This window comes from Lontra canadensis, unplaced genomic scaffold (genome assembly GCF_010015895.1).
Source record: "Lontra canadensis isolate GAN:19392208 unplaced genomic scaffold, GSC_riverotter_1.0 scaffold40, whole genome shotgun sequence".
NCBI classification, from domain to species: domain Eukaryota; kingdom Metazoa; phylum Chordata; class Mammalia; order Carnivora; family Mustelidae; genus Lontra; species Lontra canadensis.
Window position 1 is genome coordinate 11,436,637 of NW_022631034.1, and position 23,215 is coordinate 11,459,851.

General features: G+C 40.1%; 1 protein-coding gene across 2 annotated transcripts in view; it reads left to right on the plus strand.

Annotated features, from left to right (window-relative positions):
• GIPC2 (GIPC PDZ domain containing family member 2) overlaps positions 1-23,215 on the plus strand; it is a 77,793-nt gene that overhangs the window by 51,411 nt on the left and 3,167 nt on the right. For both annotated transcript variants that reach the window (XM_032870184.1, XM_032870183.1), the window contains 2 exons: positions 11,012-11,115; positions 16,796-16,877. In XM_032870184.1, coding sequence (XP_032726075.1) covers positions 11,012-11,115; positions 16,796-16,877 — 186 coding nt within the window. The remainder of the gene's footprint in view (positions 1-11,011; positions 11,116-16,795; positions 16,878-23,215) is intronic.

The following is a 23,215-nucleotide window of genomic DNA, read 5'->3' on the forward strand; positions in this document are numbered from 1 at the left end:
TGTTCAACTTCAGATGAGTTGAGTTCAGATGCAGGTGAGTTGGTTAGCAAGTATTTGTTGGGAAATCTGGCACGGTTCCAGATCACATCTCCTATCAAATATGTCCTAGTGGTAGCTACCCGCCATTCTGTTTTCTAAGTACTTTCTAAGTACGAATTCATGTAATCCTTTCACCCATGCTAAAAGATTAAGCCATTTGTTCAAGGCTTCAGAGCCAGCTAGTACGTGATGGAGGCAGGCTTCTAACCCATGCAGGGAACTTTCAGAGCCAGCTCTCTAACAGCTGTTTTGGATAAGTCTGTATGTTTGCTGTCCTCAAGGAGCTTACAATTTATATAAGGATGTAGGTACATTAAGAATCAGGTAATTCTATTAATTACAATAATAGCTGCCATTTATTGAATGCTTATAAGAAGCAATAAAGAGCAGAGACTCTGAGACAAATTGCTTGGGTGAAATTCCTGTCTCTGCTGCTTATTACCTATGTGATTTTGGACCACTTACTTCCTCTGTTCCTGTTTCCTTATCCATAAAGTGCTGTGAGGATTAAATGAGTTAATATATGTAAAGCACTTAAAATAGTGCTTGGCACATAGTGCTGTATAAATGTAAGTCATTCCTTAATAGGACTACTGTTATGGCCTGTTTTAATCCTCCTGCCTTTCCCGAGAGGCATTTTCAGATAAGACTGAGACTTTGGGCTGTTAAATACTTTGCTGAGGTCACCCAGTGGTGGACAGGAAGTGCAAGTACAGTACTTCATTCCTGTTTGTTCCTGAGGCTTGTAGTCTTTTTTTTTTTTTCTTTTAAATATTTTATTTATTTATTTGACAGACAGAGATCACAGAGAGAGAGGAGGAAGCAGGCTCCTCGCTGAGCAGAGAGCCCTATGCGGGGCTCGATCCCAGGACCCTGAGACCATGACCCGAGCTGAAGGCAGAGGCTTACACACTGAGCCACCCAGGCGCCCCATGAGGCATGTATTCTTAGCAGCATATGGCACTGTCTTTCTAGAATACGATGTGAGCTAGGACATGTGCTGTCATACAGACCTAAACAAAGTGTGCTTCAGCTGAGAGCTGACTTCTCCATGACTGGGAAGTGTTCTAAAACTTAGAGAGTGCTGGGGGCTGGAAGAAATGGTAAGATTGGGATGGTACTTTCGCAAAGAGAAAGCCATGGTTTTCAGTAGTTCCCAACAGTATCAGGAGCCAGTGTCCTATTTCCATGGAGCTCCCCATGAGGGGTGACAGGACAGTCTTAAGAACTGTGCACAGGGGCGCCTGGGTGGCTCAGTGGATTAAAGCCTCTGCCTTTGGCTTAGGCCATGGTCTCAGGGTCCTGGGATCGAGCCCTGCATTGGGCTCTCTGCTCAGCAGGGAGCCTGCTTCCCTTCTCTCTCTGCCTGCTTGTGATCTCTCTGTCAAATAAATAAATAAATAAATAAATAAATAAATAAAATCTTAAAAACAAAACAAAACTGTGCACAGCCTTGCAATCTGAGGTGAAGGACACCTGTGTCCTGGGCTTGGGTTGCAAGTGGACCCATTGAATTGGACACAGAGTTTCAGAGTAGGGTTTGCGTTGGATTGAGCATATTAGCCCTCTTGTTCCTCAGAGAGGAAGATAGATTTACATAACAAAAAGTCAGTTTCTCACCAAGCCTTGAGTGGGGGACTCAGAGTTTGGTTCAATCTGACATTTCTTATACCCAGAATTGTGGAGTAAAATTTTAAATCCATTTTTTCCAGAAATTTAAATTGGTGTTCAGAGGAGGGAAAGATAGGAGTAGGCTGGACTCATTGAGAAAGATTCCTAGAGAAGATTGCATTTGAACTTGGCCTTGGTAGATGGAAAGAAAAGTATAGGCAAGGAGTGTTTTCTGAGGGAGGCGTTCAGGACAGTGAAGAGGTTGTAGGAATTGGAGCAAATCAGGTTGCAAAAGCAGTTTCTGGGTTCTTTTTCTTTAATTTTTAAATTTAAGTTCAATTTAATTAATATACACTGTAGTATTAGTTTCAGAGGTAGAATCTAGTGATTTGTCAGTTGCATACCACACACAATGCTCATCACTTCAAGTGCCCTCCTGACACAGAGGGAGACAAATGATGGGAGACTTTTTTTTTTTTTTTTTAAGATTTTCTTTATTTGACAGAGACAGAGAGAAAAAGAGAGCACAAGCAGGGGGAGTGGGAGAGGGAGACGCAGGCTTCCCGCTGAGCAGGGAGCCCAATGTGGGACTTGATCCCAGGACCCCCGGCTCCTGATCTGAGCTGAAGGCAGACACCTAAAGACTGAGCCACCCAGGCACCTTATAGGCAGTAGGCGGAGGGTTGCTGGAAGGGAGGTGGGTGAGCGGATGGAGTGGTTGGGCTCTTTAAAGAAGAGCTCCATAAACTCGGTGGGGGAATCTGAGCTTGTTTTTGAGCCCAATAGGGAGTCATTTAGGTATTAGAACTGAAGAATGATACGATGAAGTAGATTTTTAGGGAATTAAGCCTAGAAAAACAATGTGACCATACTTTATAGAGGAGAAACTGTAGCAGGCTCCTGTATCAGTGCCTGAGTGAGGGATAAGGGCTGGGATTAGAGGCAGCAGCAGGCATTTGAAGGAGAGAAAAAAGCTTGAGTAATATTGCCAAGGCAGAAATGGCGGTGAGGGGGTGGACCTATGCTGCTTAAAGGAGAAGAGTGAAGAGAAGAGCGTGCTGAGAAGCAAATGTCACTCCCAAGATGTCCATCCTCGGAGCCCCTGTAATAAGAGTGATTAGAAATGAGGTGGTTTGGATGTGGAAATTGTTTGGGGGCAAGTCAGTGAGAGATGTTCAGCTTTTGATATGTTGCATTTTATCTGACAGTGGCACTCTCTTTCACGTATTTTTTTTTGGCAAAGGTTTAAAGTCTTCACAGTGATAAATCGGGGGGATAGAACATGCCATTTAATCATCTTTTTATGTCGTAGTTTGTTCTGTCCTTCTCTCCAGCTAGATGTGGTTTGGCATTTACCACAAAGTTACTATGGGAGAAGATAAATGAGGAGCTAAGTTCCGTTTTATTGGGGGGTGTGGCAGATGTGTTAGATGAATGCGGAGTGTAACTGATAAATGTGTTTTCAGCTGAATAAAGACTCAGGCTAAATATGCACTCTTTCCATTCTAGTTGTAAACTGTCATTAAAAGAAAATTTATTAAATGCTGACATTTTTAATTGAGAAAAGAGAAATTATAATCCACAATACTAAGAACTTTGTAATCTGTTTTCCCAGACACTAACCCTAAACAGTGATTGGTTTCTTAGAACTATAATGTTTCAGGAGCATTTGGAGTTAACAACAACCATGAATAGAAGACATGACTGTCTTCAACTGGTCTTTTTTTTTTTTTTTTAAGATTTTATTTATTTATTTGACAGAGAGCACAAGTAGACAGAGTGGCATGCAGAAGGAGAGGGAGCAGGGAGCCCGATACAGGGCTCGATCCCAGGACCTGGGATCATGACCTGAGCTGAAGGCAGCTGCTCAACAGACTGAGCCACCCAGCAACCCCTGTTTTCAACTGGTCTTAAACTTAGTAATAACAGTGTAGGAGGAAGGGGGAAAAATGATGCTAAAATATAAGTGGCTTCCTTAATATGGCTTAATAATATGAATATCATGTAACTTAAAAAAATGAATATAATCTAACTTATTAGAAAAACAGCAATTATAGCAATAGTACATATTCTGCCAGACTATTTGTACAATGAGAGTTGTCATATAATTACAGGAAAATGGATCGAACAAATTGCGCTCAAAATTGTGGTAAGGGTATGTTTTCAGAAAAAGTTAGGGAGATTATCCCTTTTGTGTATGGAAAATGATTGATAAATGAAAAGGCAGATTATAAAAATAATGGGTGGTAATATCCCATTTCTGTAAAAATGATCCTTAGAATCCAGAATGCTCACCATTACATTGTGGAACCGCCTAAAAATGATCTTTAAATGTAGAAGAAAAATGAATTATAGTGTATGTATATTGAAATTTAATGGTTTAGGTGGTGAGTTTGACTTCTTTCTTTAGGATTCTTGTATTTTTTTTTTCATATTTAGTATAAAATAAGCATACTAACTTTCATAACCAGAAAATAATTATTTAGAAAAAGAGGATAACATTTCTGGCTAGGAAGTAGGGAAACTGAATCATTCTACTTTAATGGCTTTATAATTTTTAATTATAGGATTCTCATTTTAAAAAAATTATTTATTTGAGAGACTGTGCACATGAGAGAGAGAGAGAGAGAGAGTGTGTGTGTGCGCATGTGCATATGCACACGTGCTCACGCAGGGACAAGGGGCTGAGGGAGAGGGAGAAGCAGGCTCCCCCTGAGCAGGGAGAGAGAACTGGAAGTGGGGCTCTATCCCAGAGCCCTGGGATCATGATCTGAAATGAATGCAGGTGGTTAACCCACTAAGCCACCCAGGTGCCCTGATTATTCTCATTTTAAACAGTTTTCTTTAATATTATAAATGGTTCTGTGTTAGAAATGTGGTAGAATATTCCATTGTATTAATTTTTTAAATTAAGATTAAAAAAAAAAGATTTTATTTATTTATTTGGCAGAGAGAGAGAGAGAGAGATCACAAGTAGCCAGAGAGGCAGGCAGAGAGAGAGGGGAAAGCAGGCTCCCCCCTGAGCAGATCGATCCGGGGATTGATCCCAGGACTCTGAGCTGAAGGCAGAGGTTTAACCCACTGAACCACCCAGGTGCCCCAAGTATGTTTTTATAAGTACTTTTCATACCTTTTTTTTGAAAGCTGGTAGAAAAATATGTAGTAAACCAGTAATAAAAGTAAACAATAACTCTTGATTTTTAAAAAATTCTTATGATTAAATCATACTGTGGAATAAAATAAATTTAAAAGGGTTAACGTCTTTTAGCCAGCACTTAAGTTTTTCGCCCTCCTATTCTCCAATAGGAGGTTTGTAATTTCTTTTGTAACACATTCCTCTCTGGATTAAAGCTACAAACCTTCTTCCCAGAGGTACACATTAATTTTTGCCTGTAATTTCAAAGAGTGTTAAAAACAAGGCTGGGTTTTTCTTAAATGACCTCCTAACTAAGGAACAAGATTTGGGTCACAGTTATTCCATTTCCCATAAATGTCATGCACTGTTCAGTCTCATCAGAGGAACAGTTAAGAGCAACTCTGTGTGTGTGTGTGTGTGTGTGTGTGTGTGTGTGTGTGTGTGTTTTGTGGGGTTGGTTCACAGGTGGCCAGCCCTTTTGACCCAGTGGACAACTGTTGCCTTGTGCATGTAGCACCTACTTCATTTTTTTCATCTGCCCCAGCATCCTACCAGCTGAATTAAGAAACAAAAACTCACAGCTATTGTAAAGGAGTCTGAGAAATGTTGATGAGAGGAAGGACACATGGGAAAGAGGGACGTACGGTTAAAATTTTAGATTCTGGGACACAAGCTAGATTTTAGCCAGTTGTGCCAAGAAGTGTGCGTTTGTGCATGTGTGAGTTGGGGTTTGGAAATAGGGTAGGGAGCACTTAGGCTGTTTACAGGCAGTTCCATCTGTGTGTGTCTAAGCATTGGAAGGCTTGTTTAGAAGTTGCTTTACTGCTTAGACAGAATTCTGCATTGTGAGATGGCTTTTAGCTGGAGACAGTGGAAAACCTTCCAAGCTGGCTTGTGCAGAAAAGAGAATCTTATAAATCAGTTGTCCATGAATGATGCTGACATTAGCAAAACTCTGTGGGGCCTGTATAATGTGATCGGAACTCAGTTTCCTGCTCTTTTTTTCTGCACTGCTGCCTGAGGTATCTGCTTCATTATTCATGTATCATTTTTTTTTTTCTGTGTATCATTTTAAGGTTAATTTGACACTGTGTCCCAAGGTGGTGGTCAGCAACTGTTGGGACTGTGTGCTTGTCTCAGAACTTCTAGCAAAAGTCCTCAGGTTCATTCTGGCTTACCTGACTTTGGTCACATGCCCACCCCTGAAATAGTGACTTGTGATGAAGGGAATCCATTAGGTTTTCCATCCCTGAAGCTGGGAGCAGTTAGCTTCCCCTGAACCACAGTGATCCTCAAATAACCGATGGATACTGAGAAAATGACCAATGGGATGGACGCTGGAGGGGCTCCATACAGAGTGCCGCCATGAGGGGCCGGGTCTAACCTCAGCCACTTTGGAGAATCTGAGTGGAGCCGTGGGATGGGCATGTGCTGTTTACACCCTCCTGTGAGGTGTAAAGGTGGGGGGAAGGATAGTTTTATGGAAAAGATTAAATAGAATAAAAAAGAGACCTCTGTATTTGAAGTGACGTTTTTCTGAACATTCTTAGAAAACCAGTGCAAATACTTCCAATGGGGAGGGAGATCGGGAAGAGTAGATTTCTCCTCTCCAGACTGAAATGTATCAGCAGAAGCATTCTATAATACGAACCAGACCACTGGCCTGAGCACATTTTATACATTAGCCATGCGAATGTTTAAAACGACACCATATTTAGGTGTTTTTCTTATTTTCCAGATTAGGGCTTCTTCAAGTTCACACAGTTTGTAAACAGAAGAACTGGGTTTTAAACTCACATTTTCGGATTCTGAAGTCCATCTTGTTCCCTGAGCAAGTGTTGGATGTAGCTGAGTTTGCCTGTGCCCACCTCCTGTTGAAATCCTGGCTCTGTCCCTGCTTATGAAAGTGATGATCCGTATTCTACCCATACCCAGCTAGGGCCCTCATGGGACCAGAACAGACCTCGTTCTGTGCAGAATTATTCCCCACTGTGTCCCCCTGGGTCAGTTGGGGATCTAGGCCATGTTGTATGTGCTCCTTCTGAAAACGGGACTTTAGTTTCTGTCAGCCCCTCTTATTTCTCTAGAGGTCAGGGTGGGACTAGAGACAGACCTCTTTCTGTCTTCTCTGCTTCCCATTTTCTCCACTTTACCTTGAAAATGCCACTTAAAATGGAGTATAATAAAGAATGATACAAATGTGTATAAACATCTTATTTTAAAACCTATATATTCTTTTAGTTTTTTTTTTTTTTTAATATAAAAGCCCCTTTCTTGGAGTGGAGAACACAAATTGGAGTTCTGTGAAGTTTTATAATTATAACCTTAATGCAAGCCTGCGGGTTCTGTTTCACTTTTAAAAACTAGTTATATGAAATGCTGAGTGTTTAAAGGTATTTTTCGTAATCTAGTGTTGTCTTGCCCACACCTAATTTTTTTTTTTTTTTTTTTTTATCTTGGCCTCATGGAATCTTTCCAAAGCAGTTAACCTACTTTTCCTAGCAATAATAACTCTTTGGTTCACATTTTTTTCATCAGGGCCTGTACTTTTAAATTAAATTGCATAATTAGAGTAACAGATACAGTCTCCACCAAAGGGGCTGGGGAACAAATGTGACTGCTTCTTGGTGCCATCCACTTCAGCTGTGGGAGCAGCCATGTCCCACACGCTGTGTGTTTTGTGCCCTCCGTGACCAGCAGGCGGGTAGTCTGTGTGCTTCAGCCGAGTGAGGAGCCCTGGGTCTAGTGACTCTAGCCGGCTGCAGGCTGGTTTCTAGTGTCTACCTTATGAGCTTCATCCCTCTCCTCACTCGGCCCCGGGAGAGGCCCCAGGTAAACTTGTTCATGGAAAGTGAAGGGACTGATTTAGGGCTTGGCCTGGTTGGTTAGACATGCTGAGGCCAGCACCCCAAAAGTAGGCCAGATGAGAGAGAAACGTTCACAACCTTCGAAACACTCAGCACGGAGGTACAGAACTTCTTCTTCTTCTTTTTTTTTTTTAAGTTTTATTTATTTATTTGACAGGGAGAGATCACAAGTAGGCAGAGAGGCAGGCAGAGAGAGAGGGGAAAGCAGGCTCCCTGCTGAGCAGAGAGCCCGATGTGGGGCTCAATCCCAGGACTCTGAGATCATGACCTGAGCCCAAGGCAGAGGCTTTAACCCACTGAGCCACCCAGGCGCCCCCAGAACTTGTTTTTTTTCCCCTGTGGGTGAACAGGACCATCTAGCCTGTTTTCATGTATAAACTGGTTGATTTACATCCTTAAATCATAGGATCATAGAGAAGCATGGCTTCTGTTTCCTCAGCTATGAAGGCCAGGTTTCTGGAGCCTGGGCCAAGACAGAACTTAAAATTTAACTTTTGGTGCCACCAAGTGGTTGATTTTGAGATAACTACTCTATAATGGAGAAGGATGGTTTGACAAATAATGACTGAAAAAAAAGCTGGGGTGAATCGGCGAAGCATATAGGATTTTTAGGACAATGAAACGACTCTGGATGCTACAGTCTTGGTGGATCTAGGTCATGACATTTCCCAAACCCGCAGAATGTACAGCACCAAGAGTGAAGCCTACCGTAAACCTCAGACTTCCGGTAACGATGTCAGCGTAGGCCTGTTGATCGTAACAAATGTACCCCTGTGCTGGTGGACGGGCATAATGGGGACGCTGTACATATGTGGGGGCAGAAGGTATATGGGAAATCTGTCTTTAAGTTTTGCTGTGAACCTACAATTGCCTTAAAAAATAAAGCTTATTAAAAAAAATCTTCCATTCTACATTTTCCCTTCTAGCTACTGGTGTTGCAAGTAAGAGCAAGGCAAGACAGAGCCGTCATCTGGGGGGTTGGCTGACTTCTCCAGTATGGATGACAGTCCTTTGATAGAGTTCCCACATTCCAGAGGCTGGGTGCTTAGTTTTGTAAATCTCAAAAACCTTTTATTTTTTTACTATTTCCAGAGGTGTTCAATTTTCCAGGGTTATATCATGCTCACTAAACTTCTAAGAAACTTGTTAAGTCAGAATGCTAGTGTAATACTTTACAAGTAGAAATGTGTATGTAGCGGGAGACCAAAACACAGGTGTTAGCTGAGCAGTTCATTTTCTACCCTGTAGGAAATTTGTATGGGAAGATGGATTACACTAAGTAGGTTGCTTGGTGAAGTCACCGCGGTGGTGTGTGTGTCATAGAGGGAGTGGGGGGTGTAAGGTTGTTTATCTTGAAGGTTAGTATTGTTAAGCTGAAACTGCCTTTTTTTTCTTAAGATTTTATTTAATCGAAGGAAAGAGAGTGTGAGTGCACGCACAGGCAAGAGCAGCAGGAGGCAGGGAGCCCAGTGCAGGACTTGATCCCAGGACCATGGGACTATGACCTGAGCAGAATGCAGACGCTTAACCCCAAGCTGAGACTGTCTTGAGCACTTTAGGTCTATGTGGGACTCAGAGCTGGGAATACGTTGCTGGGCAGTGCTGATGACAGACCTCATCTTTTCCTCTGGGCACTCTTTTGGAAACTCTGTGCAGAGCATCTTGCTTCCATTAACTCATTCTTCCCTCAGGGCATAGTATGACTGGCAGGGCAAATGCTGTGGACTTGCCAATAAAGCTTTAGTCTCTGGAGACTGTCTGAGCACCATAATTAGCATTAGCATCCTTAGCCGTTACTCACAGGTTTTTCTTTGTTGCGTTTTTGTTAATTTTTTATAGTAAAAATTTTAATTTTTTTGTACATTTATAATGAATTGTATAGAAATTCTTATAATTTTAATAATTTCATTCTCAGAAGAAGACTTGTTTTATGTTTTGGTGATTGTTTCCCCAAATGCAGGTTACAATTAATATGTAAAATCCTTAATCGCTTAGGAGTAGATTCCCAGTAGTAAAACAGTACTTGCTGAGGGCCGGAATTATTCTAGGTTCTAAGTCCGTTAGAACACATTTCTGTGGTCCACTTGATGTCTGTCTTGAGACATCTGTCTCACTATCTACTTGCATGTTCCAGCGCATCCTGTAGTTCCTTGTTGGTGCTCCATTATCTACAGTTCTTCGTATGGCCTCTCCCTGCCCCCATTTCTGTCCCTTGTCCCAAACTGCTACCACATAGCATTCTCAGTACTCGGGGGATATTTGCAAAGTTATAAATTGGTAGCCTGTGGCCAGAATTGGATCCCCAGATCTTTTACTTTTGCCAATATGTTGTTTTTAAAAGTTTGACTTATTTGACAAAACTTAGAAATGACGAGATTCGTAGAGAACTCTGAGTATCCAGTTTCTTTGAATACATGTCCCTCCAGTTACGCAGGGCCTATGTTTCCCCAGGGCAGTGCATGATTGGAGTGGCCTAGAAAGGTCGTGAACCTTGGAGTTATCCTCGGGCCCCACCCTACCTAGCCTTTCACTCATTTATGTTACTACTTGGTCTTGGGGAAGGAGGTGACTCTTGGTGCATAGGAAAAACAAAAGAAAAATAAAAGACAACAGGCCTAAGGAAAGCAGTGGTTTTGCATGGATATTTTGCTTCCTGTTCTTTCTCCTGCCTTCTGAGGGGAATTCCTTCCTAACTTGGTCCTAGCCTCTATAGAATCCTGCTTCTCTCAGTATGACACCTCTGAATATGTCCCCTGTGGTTGCAAGAGGGACAGTGTTGGAGTGTCACTGGGAAAAGAATACAGACTTTGGTGTCACAAGACCTGGATTTGAATCCCTGCTCTGCTTCTTATGGAGTTCAATTTCCTTTTCAGTAAAAGGAGGGCTATAATTTATCTCCTGGGTTGATAGGAGTATTAAATGGGATTTTGTATATAGAACGTCATGCAGAAGGTAGGTACTCAAACAGTGGCACCTCCATCCCTCTCTTCTATCAAGACATGACTTTTCCTTCTTCATGACCTTAAGGAAGTCTGGCTGAACATTTGCCACTGTTCTCCTGTTCCTTTACACCCCTTTAATCTTATAATAAAGCTAACTTTCTATTCCTTATAATTTCCAGTCTTTCCCAACTGTACACTTCAAATCGTTCCCTTTTCTTTTTGTAGCTAGACTGTATGTGGAATATAAGAATGATGGCAGGAGAATTTACTTTGTTTAGGAAATTATATAAGAAGGCATACCTTCTATCAGATCTCTAATTGTATATATAGTTTTATGATAGAAACTACATTTGTTTTTATAGCAATCTGTTGAAACTGAGTATACATACCTTTCTTCCTCCATTGTATGTTTATAGAAGTAGAGCCAAGGTCAAAAGCTGGAAAATCATCAGAAAAAATTGGCACTGGAAGAGAGACACTTCGCCTGAGATCAAAGGGTCCTGCCTCCATCGAAGACATGGTAGGTTATGTTTATTTAATTCCCATTCTGCTTGGAAATGTGTGGATGTTCATGTTTATTAGAGCTGGAAATAAGGGTAAAGCCACAAAGTTAAACAAAATACCATATACCCTATTAAAGTATGGTCTTTAATTCATTGCCTACCTAAACAATGTGAAAGTTACTGAAAGCATTTAAGAAGGAAATGTAGAAAATAGATACAAGAGAAGAAATTATGATGTATAGCCATCTTCAGCTACCTGCAGAAAATGTTTGGTAGAATCTGTAAACATCTGGAATGGCTCAAAAACTTAACCAAAATGCTCTGAGGAGACTTTCTCTTGGCCACCTGTAGTAGCAGTCATAGTTAAGATTTTGATAGTGATAGATACTCACGACTCCCGTCTCCTCTGGTAAAACATTTTGTAGTCATCTTTGACTCTTCTCTTTCATGTTCCATGTCCCTTTCATTAACAAACCCTGGTGGGTCCACCTCCACAATAGACCAGAATCCAGCAACTTCTCACTATCTCTGCCCTCATCACTCTGGCCCAGGGCACCTACATCTTGTCCTGAATATTGCAGTCACCTTTATTCAGTCTTCCTGCATTCACCCTTCCCTCTTTCCCTCTGTGCTCAGAACAATAGCCAGAATTAAAAAACACAAGTGGTTACTTTTTTGTCCACACTCTCCAGTGGTTTCCCATGCCACTCAAGATAAAAGCTAAAGTTCTCAGAGTGACGAACATGGTCTGACTCTGCATTTCTTTTCTGATCTCATTTCCCACCACTCTCCTCTTGGCTCACGCTGCTTCAGCCACATGGGTCTCCTTGCTGTCCCTAAATACTTTGGATGCGTCACAACTCAGGGTCTCTGTACTGCTGTTCCCTCTATCTGAATGCCTTGCCCATTTTGGGACATGGCTCTACTGACTTCTTCAGGTTTCTGTCCACATATCACCTTATCTAAAAGGCCTTTGAGTATCTTGCATAATTAGCAATTCCTGCCACCCTTCCCCCTGCCCAATCTTGCTTACTGTTAATTTTCTTTAAAGCATTAAGCACAGTAGGACACATTGTACCTTTGTTTCTTGTCTGTTTAGTTCCTTTGCTCACATCTTGTTCACTGCTGTCACCCCAGCACCTAGAACAGTACCCAACATATCAAAGGAGTTCACACCTTTGTTGAATTAATTAATAAATGATGCATTTAAACTTGAGAATAATAGAGTTTTGTGATTGACTCAGTCAGTTTTTGAGTGAAAAATGCCAAAAGGGGAATAGAGAAACGGAGGGAGGAAAGGTAGAAGGAGAAAACAGTAGGGGTTAAGGGAGACAGGGTAAGGGCTCAAGGCGGCAAGTGGTGGTCTGCTTAGCCAGTGAAGACAGTGGTGATGATGCTGTCCTATAGGCAGAGGGGGCGTCAGGCCTGTGTCTGAGGCTAGGGAGTTCCTGCAGGCAGAGGGTACAATGCCAGACCTGGCTAGTTGTGTGTTCCTATTCTCCTGTGTTTTTGAAAAACAAAACAATGTTTTTGAAAATAAGAAAAAAAAACAAAACAAAAGAGTGAGACCCGTGAACAGTGAGACCATTTTCACAGAGCAGGATCCCAGAGCTTGTTGGGTGACGATATCCAGGGTCAGTCATGGGGGTGGCTTGTTGGAACAGACACTCAAGGAACCATGAAGCTGAGGTTGTGCTTTTGAATGTTTGAGTCAACCAGGATGTTTCAGCAGGGGAGACTCCAGAGATAGACTCTGAGTTGGGTTCCTGGGTACTGGGTAGTAAGTGAAGGGATTGACATGGAGGCAAGGAAGAGACCTAGGAGGACCAGAAGCATTTTGCAAATGAAATATGAAGAGGTATGTGAAACACTCAGGACAGGGACATCTGGCCAGTCTGAGTCTCTACTTTCCTGGTGTCCTGCATACTCTGAGGCATATTGCTGCGTGAATGAATAAACCTGCGTAGAAGAAAGGAATCTGGAAGAGAATGGAAGAACAGTGAGAGGGAGCTGGCGGGGGGAGCCAGGAGAATGCCCACTGCTTCCCATTCCAGGCTGCGAGGAACAAACGACAGATCTTAAAACCACTTAAAGAGGAGGCAGAGGCTGTGGGGAAAACTCCATGTTCCTTCAGAAGGAGGGTCATTGAGTAGTTAGTATAATTGATATGTGTACAGCACCTGCTATGTATAAGGTGCTGGGGTGAGAAAGAGAAGCTGAAGATCTATCTGAGGAGGTAGGAAAGATTCATTTAAAGATAAACATCTAAAACTCCATTCCTATTTGCATGGCATGTTTCATTAAATAGGGTAATTGAAAGTAGCTCGTCATAAAAGGAAAAGGCTAGTTTGGTACTCATGTTAATTTTTTGCAAATGGCTTATCTAAAGAATTTATAGATTCGAAACAAGTCACCCTCTTATAACCCAGCACAAATCCTGAAAACTGTGGAAGAATTCCACCTGCATACCTCATAAATTTATTCAGTAGGTGTTTCTTGAGACAGACACAGTCCAGGTGCTGGTGATACAAAGTTAAATAAAGACCTTGTTTCTCCTTTAAGGGGAAAGAGGTGTTGAAAGAAACTTTTGAAAACCAGGGAATAGGTTTAATGTCACAGAGGTGGGCCGATCAGCTGCTGTCAGGGATGGGGGAAGAGAGAGAGGTGGGGGAATTTCCATCCTGAAGAAATGATTGAGTTGGTTAAAGATGGGGAGAAGAATGTTCTAGGCCTGAAACAATGATGGGCTTGGGGAACCTTGTGAGGGTCCATGGGATTGGAGTGTGGAGGGACCTGGTGGGGGGCGAGAGACCTGGGTCAGAATGGGAAAGGTCTTGGAAATGGGGGAGCCATTTAAGAATTGTGAGGAGAGGAACATGTCCAGTTTTACATTTTAGAAAAATCCCTTGTTTCTAGCAGATGGATTGTTAAGCAGGGTAGATTTGAGGGGGGTGAAGATTTCAGGCAGGGAGAAAAATTAGAAAACTTCTGCAAATGCCAAAAAATGAGAGCTGAACCCAGGCAATCAGAATGTGAGTGGAGAAGAGGTGATGAGATCAAGAGCTATTTAGGAGGTAAAACGGTAACGTATTGATGTTTGATTGTGTATACAAAGTACTGATGTTTGTTATGAAAACTTACAGTATGGCTGGTTGGATACAAAGGTGGACATTCAAGTTTCTTTGCATAACCAATTTGCTTTATACAGCACATCCAAAATATACCATAAAGAAGGCGAGAGTGGTATATCGTATCTGTTACTGTTTTTAAGGCTTAGTTCATATAAATAAGAACATGAGAAAATTGTAATAAAATCCACAAGGAAATAAAAATTGACATTTATAATAAAATGCATATTTCTAATAAGTTTGGAGAACACAAAGCAACATATATTTTTAACAGTATTAAAAGTACTATGAATTTCTTACAAGCTAATCTTGAATTCTGCACTTGCACTGGTAGTTGATTATTTCACATCTTTGGGTAATTTCTTTTTCAGCTAGGAAGCCATTTAAAACCAAATATTAAACTGAATGTAGAACCAGACTTTGCCAGCATTAAACTAAGATTTTCAAAGAATGATAAAATGCATCCAATCGTGCTTTTCACTGAAACCTTTAGTAATAGTTTTAGGAAGAACACAATTATTTTGGTACCATTAATACACAAAAATTACTTAAAAATTGCTGTTGGGATGCCTGGGTGGCTCAGTTGGTTGAGTATCTGACTCTTGATTTCAGCTCTGGTCATGATCTCAGGGTCATGAGATCAAGCCCTTCGTTGGGCTCCATGCTCAGTGAGGAGTCTGCTTGTCCCTTTACCTCCCCCTCAGCCTCTCTGCTTGCTGTCTCTCTCTCTTTCAAATAAATAAAATCTTAACAATAACAAAATGATTGTTTCATCATTTCATCCTTATAACATTTCTATTTTTTGTGTCTTTTTATAATGTTTACAATCATATAGTAATATGTATAGTTTATGAAAGATACATACTGTTAAAAAACAATTTAAGAAGGCGTGCCCGGCTGGCTCAGTCCATAGAGCATGCTGCTCTTCATCTTGGGGTTGTGAGTTCGAGCCCCATGTTGGGCATAAAGCTTACTTTAAAAAATAAACAAATACAAAAGAATGTTATTAAAATTAAAAAGAAACATTAAAGAAGACAATTTATGTGATACAAACAAACTTTATTCATGATGTGAACAGTCTCATAGAATTGCAAAATGGGGTAGAAGGCAAGAAGCTTTGATAGGATAAAGATTAAAGAACAAGTGAGAGGAAAATAGAAAATATTTGACTGGTTGGGCCCACATAGTGGGTCTTGTCTGGGGTGAGAACTCCCAGAGCTTGCTTGTGTTTATAGATTGGCCAACTGGATTATACTGTGTTTCTGATTAAGCAGAGCATTTACAGGGACGAAAAAGATAGATAACATGACACCTTGGACAGCGCAGATCCATCTTGGGCATAAAAGTGATTTCAACAATACAATAAAATTAAATAAACAAATAATAAGAGTATGTATTCAGAAGTTTTGAGTCACCTTGGGGTAAGCCATTGAAAGCTTTGGAGACCCTTCATCTGTAAGATGAAGGCCAAAGCCCTTTTCCTGGCACACAAGACCCCTTAAGATCTAGTCCTGTCTGGCTATACTCTCTCTCTCTCTCTCTCTTTTTTTAAAGATTTTATTTATTTATTTGATAGAGATTACAAGTAGTCAGAGAGGCAGGCAGAGAGAGAGGAGGAAGCAGGCTCCCCGCTGAGCAGAGAGCCCAATGTGGGGCTTGCTCCCAGGACCCTGAGACCATGACCTGAGCTGAAGTCAGAGGCTTTAACCCACTGAGCCACCCAGGTGCCCCCCTGGCTATACTCTTTACCAGACTCTGTGACCTCACATAGACATTGCATATCAATTGCAGTACTTTTTTTTTTTTTTTTAAGGATTTTATTTTATTTTATTTAAAGATTGTATTTATTAATTTGACAGGGAGAGACACAGCGAGAGAGGGAACAGAAGCAGGGGGTGTGGGAGAAGCAAGCTTCCCACTGAGCAGGGAGCCAGATGTGGGGCTCAAACCCAGGATCCTGGGATCATGACCTGAGCTGAAGACAGACGCTTAATGACTGAGCCACCCAGGTGCCCCTAAAGATTTTATTTTTAAGTAATCTCTGTACCCACTGTGGGGCTTGAACTCACAAGCCTGCTATCAAGAGTCACATGCTCCACTGGCTGAGCCAGCCAGGCATGCCTGTTGTATACTTCTATTTGCAGCGCCCTCTCCTGCTTATCTTCCACCAGTGTATCTTTGAAAAGAGTTTTTAAGTCCCCTTTCTCAAGTCTTCTGTGACTCTTAAGATATTTAAATTTACTTTGCCTGAGATGGCTCTTACATCCTTGAAAAACTTTTCCTTATTATTACATAGTTATTTTCACAGATTTGTCTCCCTTTCTAGACTTGGAGACTCTGTTCTGGCTTTTCTTCTTTGAATCCATAACACTTAATGGTAAGAGTAAAAATAAGTATTTGCTGTATGGATTTGTATTGAGCTACAGAGCACACTGTAGATCTGTTTCCATCCAAATGAGCTGATGTATACAACCATGAACTGGCTCCTCATCAGATTTCCCTTACCTTTAGCCTTGACATTCAAGAGATTTCATGTAAAAATATCTCATTTCTCTTCTCTTTGATAAAGCCCTCTGAAACCAAGACAAAAGCAATTGAAAAGATTGATGATCTTCTTGAATTGTACATGGGAATTCAAGATACCAATTTAGGTAAGATGATACTATTTTTTAAGTCTCTACATTTCTTAATTGAATTTAGTGCTTCTTTGTTTTGCTTGCATTTACACTCAATGATACTTTTCAAGGTAAATACTGGAAAGTGATGAGAAAAATGTAATGAAAATAAGGATATAAAACATAAAAGAATAATGAATAAAGACCTGGCCCTTACCCTTTTACTAGTTGCAAGTCAAATCAACTTTTCTAAACTTCAGTTTTTAATCTGAAAACTATAAACTATGATAATAGCCTTCCTTCAAAGGCTTGTTTTATGGATTTAAAAGTTACGTATGAATAGATTTTGTAAATGACACATATGGAATGTATTTGATACATCAGATCTACATTGATTAAATCATATGTTATTGTGTGCACTTAATAGATTACTGAGAGCCTGTGAGCAATGAATCAGAAAGAGGAAGAGAAAGGACTCAGCTGGTGTGAGACTGATCAGGGCAGTTGAGAAGTTGAATTGATGGGTATTTCTTATGTCGTCCTTAGGATATCAGGGTCTTGATTTATCAACTGCAGATAATAAAATAGTAACAACAAACTGAATTCCAACTGACTTACAGGATAAAAGAGGGGAAATGTTTTGGTTCTTATACCTGAAAACTTCAGAGGTAGATCCTCGCTTCCAGAATGCCTAGATCCAGAGTTCTCATGCTATCACCAGGATGTGGCTTCCCTTCTTTCCATTTAGGCTGCATTTTAGGCTCGCTAGTGTCCGTTGGCACCTTCACTGGTTCCATCCTCTATACCTTAGTGTCAAGCGTGATGGGAAAGGGGGAGGGCCTTTTCCAAGTCATTCAAACAAAATGCTGAGGATTGACCCTGACTGCTCTGATGGGCTCACTGAGGTGGTAGTGGTGGGGATGATGCTTAGGTCTGGGTCAGATGCTTTCCTTCTGGAGCTGAGAGTGACTGAAATCCTAGGCCTGAGCTGGTGAAAGGTCCTGGCCCCTCCCATGTAGAAGCCAGAAGAAAGTGCCCTTGAGAAGGGCAGAGGGATGCTGGGTGGGGAAACAGTAACGGTGCCCTGTGGTGGGCTTCGTGTCTGCATGCACCCTGTGTGCGGGGAGTGTGTTTGTGTGGACCAGGTACTTCCTCCATGTTTTTACGCCGAACACTTGGGACTGTTCTGTTTCCCTGCTACCAGGTGTGAGGAATTTTACTCTGGCTCAGGTAGAATATTTGAAACTCATTATTCCACTTCTACTTCCATTCATTCTTACTTTTTTCTTACAGAGTCTGTTCTTACATTTTTCTTGCCTTTCTGAACTTTGAAAATAAAATTTCGATGGTGGATATACAGACGCTGTCTGTAATTGAAGGAATATTGATGCTCTTTTTTCTAATTCCTTGATTCAAAGTATAAAATTTGTATATAATAGATACTTGCTCCACACAGACAAGAAGTTAAAGCTGAGATTATCCTGTAGCAAGACAGCATCTTAAAACTTTCCTGTAAAACCTTTTCCTCAACCCTTTTGCGTGTGAAAGACACAGATTTGCATCAGTGAGGTGGGCCTATGAAAATTATGCAAATGAAAGCAAAGGGGATTGATCAATGGCAGTCACTTAAACGCAGAATAGGCAGTATGGGTTGGAAAAATAATATATATCTCTATTTAGTTGAGAAGTTTTCTAACAGTATAATTGAATATTACAAGATTCAGAAGCTAACATATCAGTGCTAGATTTTGATGAACTCAGATTTAGGAGAACCACACTTTACTTTTTTCTTTTTTTAAAATTAATTAATTTATTTTTTTATTAACATACAATGTATTATTAGCCCCAGGGGTACAGGTCTGTGAATCACCAGGTTTACATACTTCACAGCACTCACCATAGCACATACCTTCGCTAATGTCCATAACCCCACTATCCTCTCCCTAACGCCCCCACCCCCGGCAACCCTCAGTTTGTTTTGTGAGATTAAGAGTCTCTTACGGTTTGTCTCCCTCCCAATCCCATCTTGCATTTATTCTTTTCCTACTCCTCAACCCTCCCACGTTGCATCTCCACTTCCTCATATCAGGGAGATCATATGATAGCTGTCTTTCTCCAATTGACTTATTTCGCTAAGCATAATACCCTCTAGTTCCATCCACATCGTCGCAAATGGCAAGATTTCATTTCTTTTGATGGCTGCATAGTATTCCATTATACACACACACCACCTCTTCTTTATCCATTCATCTGTTGATGGACATCTAGGTTCTTTCCATAGTTTGGCTATTGTGGACATTGCTGCTATAAACATTCAGGTGCACGGGCCCCTTCGGATCACTACATTTGTATCTTTAGGGTAAATACCCAGTAGTGCAATTGCTGGGTCATAGGGTAGCTCTATTTTCAACTTTTTGAGGAACCTCCATGCTGGGAGAACCACACTTTTCAAAGGGGAGAATTTAAAATAGTCTTTAGATCTTAATTTTGGGTATAGGCCTTATAGTTAATTAAGTATAAAATTGAAATAGTTAAATAAATTAATTTTGTTCTTTTGTTATTAAATTTATATACGTATACAACAGGGTGGCTGGGTGGCTCCGTTGTTAAGGGTCTGCCTTCGGCTCAGGTCATGACCCCAGGGTCCTGGGATATGTCCCCATCAGGCTCCTTGCTCAGCAGGAAGCCTGCTTCTCCCTCTCCCACCTCCCCTGCTTGTGTTCTTCTCTTGCTTTCTCTCTGTCAATTAAATAAATGAATAGGATCTTAAAAAAAAATATATATGTATAAGTATACATGGAAGAACAATGGACAGTGGAGTAATTCTAGGTGAATTAAGGAACAATTCTTTAAGAATCCATTTATTTCACTTTGATAAATTCAGGGCACTAAACATTCCTCACAAATTCCTTGTAAATTAACTTGTAATCCCATTGTAAAGTTAATCATCTGTAGCAAGTTCCTCCAATGACATGGAAAGTCATTATCATTATACGTGATTAGCAATGTGATCAGTCATCTAGGGAGGTAAAGTTTAAGGAAAGTAATTATTTGAAGAATGTCAATCATTGTTAAATTAGGAATTTCTGTCATTATTCAGATCTGATTAGCATGAAATAGAAATCACAAATGTGATCCTGATTCAATAGAGAAATGAATATATTTGCTTGTTTTTGTCCTGTGATCTTAACTGTCAGAAATGTTAAGTCTTAAGGCAAATTGTAGCCACATCATGTTATTCCAGAGTTGTTAATATAAATTTACATTAAAAAGTGAGAAAGGTAATATGCAATAAAATGACAAAAACCAAAACACTATCTTCACAAAGCTTTGGGATGTATTTACCACTTGAAAATGGAAAGTAATTGAAATGAGTTTAGGAAGTAACCCTGCACATGACAGGACTTTATTTGGTTGTAGAGCTAGGCTGTGAACTGACTTTTCTACTGACCCAGTGCCAACATGTGGCCTTGGAATGTTATCCATGGTGGGAGAAAAATGGATTCTGGAAGATTCTGAGTCCTGTAACATATTTTAGGAGATTGAGGTAACTTAATGAAAAAGTTGTATCCTGTAAGTTTTCTTATGAATATTTAAGGCAACTGTGTTAATTATATATCAAACTATACTATGTCCTGACGATACCAGTTTAGGAGTTTGGAGCTCACCCTAGCCATGTCAGAATTTTAGGATTTCTAATTTATGAAGAGGTCAGAAATGTGTGGAAAATAAATTTGAATGATAGATTCTAAGTAATTTTTTCTTATAAAATCTTTTTTAGCTCCTTTAAAAAATACAATGTTTGTTTTTTTTTTTAAAGATTTTATTTAGTTATTTATTTGACAGACAGAGATCACAAGTAGGCAGAGAGGCAGGCAGAGAGAGGGAGAGGAGGAAGCAGGCTCCCTGCTGAGCAGAGAGCCCGATGCGGGGCTCGATCCCAGGACTCTGGGATCATGACCTGAGCCGAAGGCAGAGGCTTTAACCCACTGAGCCACCCAGGCGCCCCAATACAATGGTATTTTAATAGAGTTAGTTATATTTCTTCTTAGGATGATTTCCTTTCTTCTGTGAATTCAAAACAGTGAATACTGTAGAAAGTCATCCATCTTAGGTAAAGCCAATGATTTTGGAAATAGGTTTTCACTAACAAAAAACCGTAATCAACATTGGTTATGTTTTTAATGTTTGATTCCTGTCTGAGTTCCTTGAAATGGAACACTTATTTAACACTTATTTCCCACAGACTTTTCATAAAGACCTCCCATAGGAGGTACAACTATAGATTTAATGGTTAACAGTGTTTAGGACTAATCTTTATTCAATCCTGCTATGTGTCATTTTATAGATTTGAAAACAGATTCAGAGACGTTTGGTTACTTGCCCAAAGTCAGCTAACAAATTAAAAGCTGAGATTCAATTCTGGAATTTTTTTATGCCAAGATTTTTCATCTGCAGTAGTATCTTATGTTTAAAAGTTCAGTTTATGTATTTAAAAACTTAGTGGGAAATATAGATTGCCCTATATCACAAAAATAAATTTGTTGTTAATAAATGATATGGAAGTTCAGTTGTGGGAACGATACAAAGGTATTTTCAAAATGGCCAGTAGAGGTCAGCACTTAGTTGCTGTATGTGATAGAACAATTCTATCCTTTCAGGGGATTTTTTTTTTTTTTCCTGGATTGCATTTAGGTTTTAAATATTATTACAGTGTATTGCAGATCCATTATAGGTGAAAAGTATTTTAGTAGTTGTCATATTAATGTGATATGACTTAATAAAAAGTGCTTTTTTTTGCTAAAAGCTTCATTTTGCTTTTCTCTTAAAGATACAGTTTTAATAAAAAAAAGATAAAATTATACCAGTTTACTTCTCCTTTAAGAATTTTCAAAATATGTGTTTATACTTTATTTTTTAAAAAAGGTTTTATTTATTTATTTGACAGAGATCACAAGTAGTCAGAGAGGTAGGCGGGGGGCGGGGGGAGGCAGGCTCACTGCTGAGCAGAGAGCCCGATGTGGGGCTGGATCCCAGGACCCTGAGATCATGACCTGAGCCGAAGGCAGAGACTTTAATCCGCTGAGCCACCCAGGCGCCCCTATACTTTATTCATTAGGAAAAATTTGTGCGTGTTTTAATGCATGCTCCATTCTTAATTTCTTTGAAAATTCATATAGCAAATTACTGTATTTTAAAAGATTTATGGGACACTTTGTTACATATGTATTTCTAACACCTTAATGAAGCTGCCTAATTGGTATTTTGTTACTTTTACTTGCTCTAACACCTCATTAAGGTGTTAGAACTACATATGTAACACAGTGTCCCAAGGAACTACTGATATTTTAGTTCCTTGAGGGCAGATACTGTATTGCTTTTAATCTCAGCTCCTACTACAGTACTTCTAGAGTAAATATTTGGTAAATGTTTATTGACGGACTGTGTAGAGGCACAAAAATAGTGAATTCACTGGGAGTATGAATCCTAACTTCCTAAGTTTGAAACTTTAGCCTTTGGGCACATTATTAAATTCAAACCTTAATTTCCACATCTTTGTAAAAGAGGTGTAATAAAAACCTTACAGGGTTTCCAACACACTAAATTAAATAATAGGTATAAAGTTCCTGTTACATCATAAATAATAGGTACAGCTATTATTATTTTTAGCATTGATCTCTAATAATTATTGCTAGTACTAATGGTAGTGGTAATAGAGGTAGGACTGTATCCCTGGAGGTCTGACCAATTCTGGGACTGTGTTTAATGTGGAAGTTTTACTTTTCTGCTGTGCCAGCATGAGCACATGAGTGAGATTACAGAGTTTGGACTGTGGTTGGAGGTTGTGGTATGGGCCTCTTAGACCATCATTTTTCTCATTTTGTAACTGAGGAACTAAGGAACCCAAGCCAGAGATTGCAAGTCAGAGTAGGCAAGGTCCAGAATATATCATTCCTGGGCTCAGTGCACTAGACAATGCTGCTGAGCTTCCCGAGGTACCAAACAGCCATGTACCAAGTTATTTCTTACAGTCAAGTAGGTATGTGTATGTGTGTGAGAGAGAGATTGGCTGACTCATTGCCCATCAGTGAACATATGATTGTGGTCCTTGTGTCCCCCCAGCATTTAAGAGCATCATTCCTCTGCACTGTTAGTTTTTGCTTCTGAACAGTCTGTAGATTTTCTTACCTTCTGTGTGCATCTTATTTCTTCCTCTGCTAGACTGTATATCACCCACATGTTAGTATAATCTTTAGGTAACTGTCTCAATAAGTGCTATCTGTGGAGACTATGGGAAATATTTAAAATGGTAGACTTAGCAAAATTCTGAACTTGAGTTCTGCTTTTGCAATACTTACCTTTAAGTTTTGGTT